At 35.1% G+C, this 12,033-nt stretch overlaps 2 protein-coding genes across 2 annotated transcripts in view; one reads left to right on the top strand and one right to left on the bottom strand.

Moving 5' to 3' along the window:
* LOC127861301 (uncharacterized) overlaps positions 1–12,033 on the bottom strand; it is a 436,008-nt gene that overhangs the window by 104,965 nt on the left and 319,010 nt on the right. The window lies entirely within an intron of this gene.
* LOC127861299 (fasciclin-1-like) overlaps positions 1–12,033 on the top strand; it is a 34,178-nt gene that overhangs the window by 8,659 nt on the left and 13,486 nt on the right. Inside the window, exons 5-12 of the mRNA XM_052399749.1 lie at positions 544–658; positions 1,077–1,221; positions 2,098–2,260; positions 3,267–3,381; positions 4,168–4,315; positions 5,315–5,477; positions 6,610–6,724; positions 7,958–8,105. Of these exons, the coding sequence (XP_052255709.1) occupies positions 544–658; positions 1,077–1,221; positions 2,098–2,260; positions 3,267–3,381; positions 4,168–4,315; positions 5,315–5,477; positions 6,610–6,724; positions 7,958–8,105 (1,112 nt within the window). The remainder of the gene's footprint in view (positions 1–543; positions 659–1,076; positions 1,222–2,097; positions 2,261–3,266; positions 3,382–4,167; positions 4,316–5,314; positions 5,478–6,609; positions 6,725–7,957; positions 8,106–12,033) is intronic.

Genomic DNA, 12,033 nt, shown 5'->3' on the forward strand with positions numbered 1-12,033 from the left:
TGATGCGATGTCTCATCAGGGTCTACGCTATTTGCTTAAAGGAATTTCTGTAAGAAATATTCTAAATACAATAATAAATATACTAGACATCCCTAATTTTGGAAATAAATTGATCCAATTTAGAAGGATGGGAGAATCCACTAGGCATAAATGGGTAAATACATCGGTAGAAAGGTTGGCAAAAATGTGAAGAATTACTGGTGTAAAACGCATTATTAATTGCACATCGTCCTGGCAAAAATGGCTTTATGCATTTGCGTTATTGCGTCTAACATTATCATGCGCAATCGGGACCGACTAATCTGGGACGATACTTTCCATTTAAATTGTTTTTTCGCAAAGAAAACACGTTTACACAATGAGCAGTAGTATAAAACGATTTTTATTATTAAATACTTTTTAAAAACGAAAAATATAATACATTCGGAATGTGTCGTCCCTGATAAGCCTATGCGGACTGCACAGGCTTACCGGGGAAGACACTTTACGTACATGCAATAAGCCCCATTTTCCCAGAGCGATACTCAAGTGCTTTGTTTGTAGGTATTTTGGGCCCACACGATCGAGGACGAAACGGTGTATATCCCCAGGATGGGAACCATTCCCAACTACCCAGCAAAGGCGGGCATACTGAAGTTTTACCGCGTTGGATCCGATGGTATAAGCTTTAAATAAGTAAACAAACAGACGCAAAACACCAAAAGAGTTTATATTAAATACGTTTTGAAGACTACTGTTTCGCTCTTTAGAAATTTAAAACGCAAGCAAAAATGACTGTATATATGTTTAAATAAATGGGCGTCGCCCAAGATGAGCGTTTGCTTTTATTGTACCTTTCTTGTATTCGTATTTCACATGCTAATCTGGACCGACGCTTTACGTATTTAAGACACACGTGTTTTTTTTATATCAAAGCCAGTGCCTTAATAGTTAATCCAACTGATTTTAATAAACATTTAAACCAGATTGGGAATATTCAGTTGTCTAAATTGAACGTATATGATCAAAGGGGGACAAACCAGGCAATCTCACAAACTGTTTTAAGTTTAAATAATTTCGTCCTTGAATTGTTGCAGTGTACGTGTCGAACAATAAGGTTCGAGCTCGTGTTGTGCAGCCGAACATCCCGGTACAGAACGGGGTCATCCACGTTATCGACGATCTGCTTTTCTTTGTGTACAGAAACATGCGGCAGACGATCGAACATCAGAAAAAGATAAGGTAGTGTGTGACCTATCTTCATATAATGTATAATCGGGTCTGGTTTTGTATTAACTTGAAGCGCACATTGCAATTATTGTGTACATGTGTAAAGTAACCGGGTTTATTTAGCAAGAATATCGTTCTGGGAAAATTTGGCTAAATGCATAATCATAAAGAGTCGTTCTAGATTAATCAGAGAGGGCACTTGCCTGCATAGTCATAAAGAGTCGTTCTAGATTAATCAGAGAGGACACTTGCCTGCATAGTCATAAAGAGTCGTTCTAGATTAATCAGAGAGGACACTTGCCTGCATAATCATAAAGAGTCGTTCTAGATGAATCAAAGAGGACCCTTGCCTGCATAGTCATAAAGAGTCGTTCTAGATTAATCAGAGAGGGCACTTGCCACTAATGAACCGGGACTAACTAAAGTGAGGTGTGTGGTCCCTGAGTAGCCGTTCCGAATTGCACAGGCTAATTTAGGACGATTCTTTACGCACATGCATTAAGCCCAGTTTTCCCAAACCGAGGATAAGCAAACAAGCTGGTGTATGCGAACTGCGTTATCAAGGGAAAAAATCCCATCATCATGCTACGAGAATGCCGGGTACCATAAACGTTCGTAAATATCGATGCAGAGTAACTTGTTATAACATTCAGTATATAACGTGTACGATGGAAAACGCGACAATAAATATATGCTGTCTTCAAAACTTTGAAACAACCAATTTTTATGACTATGTTTATCATACGAAACGCATGTTTCGCGTTGCGCTTTTAAACCATCTTGAAAAATAACTGTTCATAAACGATTATTAAAACAGAACTCGCTCCACAATCATTTATGCTAAAGCAATACAAATTGCAGTTTTATACAAGGCAATTTATATTGCAGTTTTATACAAGGCAATCTTCACGGTCTAGACGCGGAAATCGTGACCGAACTCACGGATAAAACACGCAAAATGACGTTGTTCCTTCCAACAGACGACGCCTTTGCAAAGCTGCCCCAACATAAACAGCATTCAATAGACAATAATGGAACTCACGTTTCTCGGGTGAGTAGTGTTAGGTTATATTGACAAATAGAAAAAAATATGTCTTCATAAAAGTTACGCACAAAACCGTTCATTTTAATATGAATTATTGTGGATATATATGCGTTCATGATTGCGAATTACTTTTCACTCACTCAACCCATGTATGCCTAGCGTCTAGAAACAAGGCCTTGGCAAACAGCGAAGACCTAGATGAGACGCCGTATGATGCGGCGTCTCATCAGGGTATGCGATGTTTGCTTAAAGGAATTTTTGTAAGAAATATTCTAAATATAGAAATAAATATACTAGACATCCCTAATTTAGAAGGATGGGTTAGTCCACTAGGCATAAATGGGTTAGGAAATCGTTGTATCAACTAATAATTCACACTTTACATTTGTACACAAAAAGAACATTCAACATTCATGTCAATGCATTAAAATGTTTGACGGAACAAGTTCAAATATTAAATTGAATTGTATATTACTTCCCGACGGTCTTTCACGTGCTTTATAATAAATGATTGGTGTATCTGAGAGATTTAGTTCTACGTTTATAGTTGGGTTCAAGTTAATTTGAATTTTTTTAATGTATTTAATCAAATTATAAACTATAAGTTAAAATGCACTTCAAAATCTGTAAGAAACGTTTCATGCCCAGAGTATATACTTATTAATGACATATTATTAACTGACTATTATTAACTGACTATTATTAATGACATATTATTTACTGACTATTATCTGATCACATATTATTAACTGACTATTATCTGATCACATATTATTAACTGACTATTATTTGATCACATATTATTAACTGACTATTATTTGATCACATATTATTAACTGACTAATATTTGATCACATATTATTAACTGACTATTATTTGATCACATATTATTAACTGACTATTATTTGATCACATATTATTAACTGACTATTATTTGATCACATATTATTAACTGACTATTAATTGATCACACCAAAACACGTTAAATTATCGGCATGTGTTTTTTGTTTAGTTATTCCAGGACCACCTTATTATGTATGCAGAGCGGGCCATCGATTCTTTCCAAGACGGGGAAACATTCACGACCGCAGACGGCGCAATATTGACCGTGAAGAAGATTCAAAATGGTATACGGATGAGCCTTTTTCTGCGAAAAAGGACCTAATGCACCTGCGTAAAGTATTGTCAGGGTTTAGCCCGCGCAGTCGCACAGGCTAATCAGGGACGACACTTTCCGCTAGTATGTACTTTATCTTTTAAACAATGTCTCTTCTTTTAAAAACAATCCAATTAATAGGGAAGTTGCTTTCATAGATTAGCCTGTGCGGACTGCAAGGCTGATCTGGGACGACACTTAAGGCACATACCTTAAGCTCGGTTGTTGTTGTTGCGATCTCTCACCGGTTTTAACTGTTTATGTATGATAATAAGCAATAAACGAAACGATTATTTGCATTTTTATCATATATAAATATGTTCACATATTTTTACATATCTTTATGTATAAAGAGTTGGTATTGTCATTGCTTATAAAACAAGACACACAATTTAATTTCGTACCGAACTGTACATTTTATTATCATAGACTGAAGGAAAATAACACCAGTCGCAAAAACAGTTACGGTTGAGAGACACGTATTTTAAAATAGATTTGATTGCCATTAAACTGTTATCACGTATTATAGTTATGCATTTCCTAGCTTGAAGGACTTGATTATTTATATACTAATATACTTGGCAGTCATGGGTTCGATCTTCACTTTATAAGCATTATTTAGCCCTCCACCAAAGTCACTAACTACTGTATTTATCCAGGAACTTAATAGAGAGCGTTTCAGTAAGCCTAAGGCTTGTGATGCAATGGAGCTAAAAATAGGTTTACACTAAAACCATATTCTCCTCTACTCCCTCAGTCGTATACGTGGAAGGCGGTGGTGTCCGTGCTAAGGTGACCACTCCGGATATCGGCTGCACCAACGGCGTCATACATCTCGTCAACAGTGTTCTCTTCCAGCGTGACTTCACCATCTGGGACGCAATCATAGGCAACAACCAGCTGAGGTCAGTGCTTTATTTGCGAAAAAGTATCTCCCTATTGGTGCAAAAAGGTACCATCTGCATTCTTATTTCAATGTCACATGGTACGTTTGTGCACCAATTTGGTTGTATGCGCTGTAAGCATGTTTTATGTTTCCAGTGTTGTACATTGCGTTCTGATTTGCGTTAAGGTGTACGCTATTAACGGTCGATTTGTCATTGTCGGCTCGGGTACTACTTACAAGTACCCAGAGTGCTCTTAAGTATACTACAATGTTCCACCGGTACGGAAAAATATGCTTAACAGTTCCCGAGAATACAAACACTAAATAGGTTGTTGTCGGCTATTTTTGTGTTGGTATTATGTTCATGTTTATGTCAATATTCAGCAAAATGGCCTCTATATTATTGAAACTTATACTAAAAAAGCATGTTGATGAATGTTTTTTGGAGTAATGTTTAACATCGGATTATTGACGGGAATAAAACTCGGGTACAGTCTAATATTCGCCGGATACATTTAAGTATATTTTTCGTACCCGATGTACATTGTTGTATACTTAAGAATACCCGGGGTACTTATAAGTAGTGCTCGAGCCTACAATGATCAATCGAGTGCTATTAACTTGTGTTGTGTTTGTGTGCTGTAAGATCCAATAAAGATAATATTTCAAAGTGTTCTGAAATTGTGAGCCGCATAAAACGTTTAAAACTTCTTATGGTTTACATTGTCCGTTCCAAAGCGATGACTTCAGTTTTATTCACGTGTATGTGTGTATGTGGCTTGTTTTTGTCCCGTGTCAAAACATTTATTTGCTGTGTCAGGTAGCTTTGAAATCGGTTACTTGCCTTAAATAAAGGAACTTATGTGTTGATATGTTTTTATTCCTGTTGCTGCAGTTTCAGATTCTTTACCTTCGAAGCTAAGCATACAAACTACCGTAAGTGAACTAGATATTGAGATTTAGTCACTTTATGTCTATTGCTTCCATAAAATAAAGAATACTGACTGTGTTGTTATAGCAAAATGAAGCAATTGATTAGCAAGAACCAGGACCTAATGGCGACATTGAGCGCTACAAGAAATGGACCAATGACGGTGTTCCTGATAAGCGACGCTGCCTTGAACATTATCCCTAGCGACACGTTCGAACAATTTACGTCCAACTACAATGTGATACTCGAAGTAAATGCGCATAGATATTGTATTGTTTGAGTATTGTATTCCACTGGACAATATTGCATTAAGCTTTCTGTGTGAACACGCGTAATTTAAGGATGAAGTTAAACTGTGTGTTTACATTTTGCTAACAAGTCAAACTCTTTACAAGCGACTATAATTATACAACAGTTTCATGTTTTCGAATCGTGTACGTTTACTTCTTTTGTTTTGCTTTAATAATTTAAGTTAATTTAGTACATTTCTGTATTGCTTATTTTCAATATGGTGTTTAACAATGGAAAAAGATGCATTAAATATGATGCATCAATTTTATTGAAGTTGACCACATTGCAACAAACATGTGTATTGAAGACACAATATGAGACAATATAAAAAGTATCATCATGTTGCTACCCAGCCAGAATAATCTCCACCATGGGGATTGAACCCGGGAACCCCAGGTTCTAAATCAGTTAGACACTCTATCACATCGCTATAAAAGCTGGCTCATATAGCAAGGCAGTATAAGCTCTCCTTTTTACGGAATCCGGATAGTGCCATCTATAATCTCGCCCTTCTTTCAACGAGGACGACACTAGACACACGAAGCGATACACGATATTTTTCGCGACAGTCGCGGCGATGCACGATATTTTTCGCGACAGTGGCGGCGACGCACGATAGTTTGCGCGACAGTCGCGGCGAGTCACGATATATTGAGCACGATATTTCGCCTTTTGGGCTACCTACACAAAGGCGTCGCCGCGACTGTCGCGCAAATTATCGTGCTTCGCCGCGACTGTCGTGCAAAATATCGTGCGTCGCCTCACTGTCGCGCAAAATATCGTGTATTGCTTCGTGTGACGTGTCTCGCGTTTAAAGGGCGACGCACGAAGCGACGCATGATTTTTTATTATTCGAATATCGCCCATATAATCCGAATCTCGTGTATCGCGGTCTCATTTCAGACCGCAACACTAGAAACACGAAGCGATACTCAACATTTTGCGCGATAGTCGGAGCGACGCACGATATTTGTACTTTTAAAATAGTGTCGCCCTTGATGAAAGAAGGGCGAGATTATAGATGACACTATCCGGATTCCGTACCTCATACCTAATCCTACTACAGTGTAAATGTATTTTCTCTGATAAAGGCGCTGCATGGATCGATTGCGCCCGGGGTTATCCTGAGCTCCTCCCAAATAACGGGCGAGATGGAGGTACCTACGTTAGCGGGCAAAACTATCACACTGCATCAAACCGAGACAGGTATTGTCTTAGACATACCAAAATAAGAAAATAGTAGTTCAATACTCAGATATACCATGAAATTGAGCTGGTATATCATTATAAATGATTTAGGGAATTGCATATTAAACACACTTTACATGAGTGTTATAAAGTCAAATGGCTTTATTTTGAAAACCCTTGTGTTATTCGATAAACGGTATCAGTTTTAGACAATAAAGATTTCCAATGTATACAGTTTGCAAGAATCATCAACTTAGCCTATGTTGTGATAGAAGCAAACCTTTAGATGTATTTGACTAAATGCATCGTTCATGTCAATTTAAGGTTTGTACAATATAGGGTTTACTTATTGGATGATAATGACTTACGCACACGTTGGCTATTGGGAATGTCATTGAAATTATATCTATTGCCAATGGTATTGAAATTGTGGCAATTGAATTTTTTGCTATTGACCACGTCATGGAAATTATGGATATTGAGCATGCCATTGAACATTTTCATGGCTATTGATCATGCAATTTAACTTAAGGGGATTGGAAATATCATTTATATTATAACTATTGGCAATGGCATTGAAAGTATGGCTATTGACAATGGAATTGAAGTTATTGCTATGGAGCAGGTCATTGAAATTATGGCTATTGCCCATGTCATTGAAATAACGGATATAACTGAGCATGCATTTGAAACTATGGCTATTCAGCATGTTATTGACATTATTGCTTTTAACAATATCATTGGTATTATAGCAATTGACAGTGGCATTGAAAGTATGGCTATTTACAATACAATTGAAATTATGGCTATTGGCAATACAATTGAAATTATGGCTATTGGGTATGCCACTGGAATTATGGATATTGAGTATTCCATAGAAATTATGGCTATTGAGCATGCCATTGAAATTATGGATATTGAGTATTCCATAGAAATTATGGCTATTGAGCATGCCATTGAAATTTCGGCTATCGAATATGCCATTGAAATTATTGCTATTGACAATGACTTTTTTAATTATGGCTATTGACAATGAAATTGAAATTATGGAAATTGAGCATGCAATTGAAATTTTGCCTATAGGTAATATAATTGATATAATAACCGACAATAGCATTGAAAGAATCTCAATTAAAAATGACATTGAAATTATGGCTATTGAATGTGTCATTAACATTGACAAAGGCTTTGAACTTCTATGAACTTATTTTGTCACTTTCAATCGTTGACTGGTTTGCATTGCCCTTCCAGGTTTGTTCATAGTCGGAAGTCGGATTCGCGCTGATGTAGTGATCGAGGACATCTGGTGTTCTAATGGCGTCTTACATATCACAGATAACCTCCTGCACCTTCCGACCAGGAACATTGTGGACGAAATGGCGGTGCAACCCGGACTTGGGTACGCTAATAATGTTTAAAACAATACTAGTAATTGTGACTACAATGTTTTCGTTATTCCACGAACAAATATGATGTCAAACAATCCATTTTAAAAGCACACTGGTTACGTATTCATGATAATGTGATCATAACGTCAGTGAGGCTATTGTACATTGTATTTTGACGGGTTACGTATTCATGATCGTGTGATCATTACGTCAGTGAGGCTATAGTACATTGTATAGACCAGTTCACGCGTGACGTCACGCGCACCTGCGTGTTTACATCCGGGCTATATTGGTAGTCAAAAGAAAGATACAATCAATGGAGAGAAATAGAGCGTGGTCGGTTAAATTTAAACAATTATATTTAGATTTTATTTTTCAACATGCACAACAAGTTGTTCTACGTTACTGAAACAAATAAGATTGAACACAATGAATAAACAGATCAATTCCAAATAAAAAACATTTACAAATTAACCATAATGGTATTTGTCTGGGCAGGGACCTATACCCTGGTCCGGGAAAACTAACATGTTGATACATTAAATAAACATTTAATTAAATTAAATGCAATAGTTTTCATTTGATTTTTTTGCATCAATCTTAAAATCGTTTAAGCCTTTGTATTCCGGTGTTTAATTGCCCCTTTGTTCTGCCTAATCCGATTATCTCGTTTTGATCAGATATTGTCCACACCTAACTACAACATGGTGTCATAAATCACACTAGGTGGCAGATGACAGTCTGGTCATTAAACGCAATTGATGATGCCACCATGTCTTCATTCTGGTAGTATTTAGTAACTAGGCATTTGGTTGAATAAATTTACCGCCGACATACTTAACAGTTGCTTAAATTAGATATGTTACATATTGTACAAATTTGAAGTCTATAGATTATCGGAAATTGAACACGGTAAAGATACAAGCCCGTTTTATTTATAAAAAAATAAAGTATTTATGAATTATAAAATGTAAATAAAAAATATTTAACGTATTTAGCGGGCATCGGTTAATTATAAATACGTCATTCCGTATGAAGATGTAATGTTACGGCAATGCACGAAATACATCATAAAAACAAGAAATTACGTTTGACATCAATGGGGGTAAATAATAATGAAACAATATGTATATATTATATTATATATGTATATATATTATGTTGTGTGTGTGTGTGTGTGTGTGTGTGTGTTTGTGTGTTAAATGTTAGATAGTTGTCACTCATACTCGATCACTAGTAACGAGTTTACAAAATACATGAATACACAGTTCAATTTGCATCATGTGAGGTTGTGTTTTTCAGTTGAATGTTAATATTCCTCAAGTCATTCTCTGAACAACACCCATCCAAATTAAAAATTACATGTAAATACCGTCATGAACTTCGCTTTTAATAGGGCTTTGGAGTACGTTTATTTTCAATGAAACACTGACACATTCTAGCTATCACTAATTTTTTATTACTCTAGTTTACGCATGCAATTGATAATTATAATTTTATAATTAGATGTATCATTATTTTTATTGAAGCTTTTCTGCAAATAATTATACGGCTAATGCATAGAGCTCTTTGTTGTGTCGAATTGTCTGTCGTTCAGACTTCATACAATCTTAATTACTTTGATGCTAATTACGCGTTCTTTTAAAATGCAAATAAATGTGTTAATGCATTCTTTTGGCACTAAATATTATATTTTTTAAATATTATTTAGGTGTTTTTTTTTTTAGTTTCTTTTCGATTTATTGACTAAACAAGTCTCGTTATCCATATGCGTTGCGTTAGCTGTAAGCAATGCTTTTGACTACCAGTGCATTGCGCATGCGCGAAAATCAGGAATCAAAACAATAACAATGAACTGGTCTATATTGACGGGTTACGTATTCATGATCATGTGATCATTACGTCAGTGAGGCTATTGTACATTGAATATTGACGGGTTACGTATTCATGATCATTAGATCATTACGACTGTGAGGCTATTGTACATTGTATATTGACGGGTTACGTATTCATGATCGTGTGATCATTACGTCAGTGAATAATAATAATAATAACAAAATCTTCATTTAAAGAAGATTTACTTGTTAAGAAATACATCAGATTACATAATATGCAATTTATATAATACATTTCTTATTTCAACAAGGTCTTATAACATAATACAATTTACAACAAATACATCATATTTCATATTTCATCTTGAGCAATAAGAACAAAACATAAATATTCATATGCATGAACACTTACAATGATATATATCATAATTGAAAACAAATGACATACATAAAACTACAATTACCATTTATGCAAGAGCAGGATTTAAACATTAAATTAAGGTTATTTACTAAAAAAAACATGATAATGTTCAGTTTATTTCATAAGATGTGGTAGAAAGATAAGCTTTTTTTTTTTTTCTTAAATGTCATTAAATTGTTTGGTTGACTTATAGATTGCGGTAATGAATTCCAAATTTTTTGTGCTAGAAAATTCAAACGATCGTTTGAAATTATTTTTTGAGGGGGTATTCGCATAAGCCTTAAAACCCCCTTTTCGCAAGATCGCAAGTTATAATGATTATTTTGTGAAGGTGTTAAAATGTGTGTTGGGTTTTGATTGTGAAATGATCTAAATACAATAACTGACGTGAAATAGTGATTACGCTGTTTGAAAGTCAACCATTATAGATCTTTAACTAGGGTTTTTGAATTGGTGTTGTAAGTTTTATTTAAAATATGTGCAATACAACGCTTTTGTAGTTTTTTGACTATTCTATTAATTTCCGTTTTGGCTGCTGAACTCCATGTAACGCTTGCGTAATCGGATATAGATGAGATATAACCATTGTAGAAGAGTTTACGCATGTCAAGGGTTAAATATGGTTTTATTTTTTTTTAGAAGAAACATTCGAGACGACATGTTTGAACAAACGCTGTTAATGTGTAGTTTCCAGGATAAAGTATTGTCAATATAAAGGCCAATAAGTTTTTGACAATTTACTGTTTTGATCACCGTATCTGAAATTTTGAGTTTTAGATTCGTTAATTGTTGAGCTTTCCGTTTCGATCCTAATACCATACAAGTAGTTTTTAGTTGATTAATAATCATGTTATTAGTTTTGCACCATTCATTTACAATGGAAAGAGTTGTTTGTAGATTAGTTTGAACTGTTTGAATATTTGTTCCCACAGTGTGCAATTTTGTATCATCCGCATACATTGCAGAATTACATGTAAGATTTAGTGATAGATCATTAACATAATAAAAAAATAGAAGAGGTCCCAAAATAGATCCTTGGGGAACACCAGCAATGATGCTTTTACAAGTAGGGGAAGTGTTTTCTGCTTTCATATACTAAAATCGATTGCGGAGATATGAAGAAAATAGGTCGCATGACCTATCATTAAAATGATACAGTTTTAATTTGTATAAAAAAAACCTATGGTCCACAAGATCAAATGCTTTTTTAAATCCACGGCAATTGTACCTACCAGATTTCCATTATCAATTTGTTTAAGCCATGAATCAACTATATTAATCAATGCTGTTTGACAAGAATGATATTTGCGAAAACCCGACTGAGTTTTGTATAATAGACCTGTATATTCTAGATATATATGCAATTGTTTAGCTATATGCTTTTAAAATATTTTAGATATAGTAGGTAAAAGTGATATTGGTCAATAATTGTTAGGATCTTCTACCGATCCCCCCTTGTACAAAGGTATAACGTTTGCAATTTTAAGCATGTCTGGAAAGGTTCCATGTGATATACAGTTATTTATAAAAGCAGTGATTGGTCGTATTACGAATTCTTTGCAAAGTTTGATAATGCAGGGTCCGATACCATCAGCCCCAACATATTTGTTTGAATGTAATTGATCAATTAAAGTACCAACTTCTAATGAAGTAATAAACTGAACAGAGAAATGCTTAGAATCT

This window comes from Dreissena polymorpha, chromosome 15 (assembly GCF_020536995.1).
Source record: "Dreissena polymorpha isolate Duluth1 chromosome 15, UMN_Dpol_1.0, whole genome shotgun sequence".
In the NCBI taxonomy this organism is placed as follows: Eukaryota; Metazoa; Mollusca; class Bivalvia; order Myida; family Dreissenidae; genus Dreissena; species Dreissena polymorpha.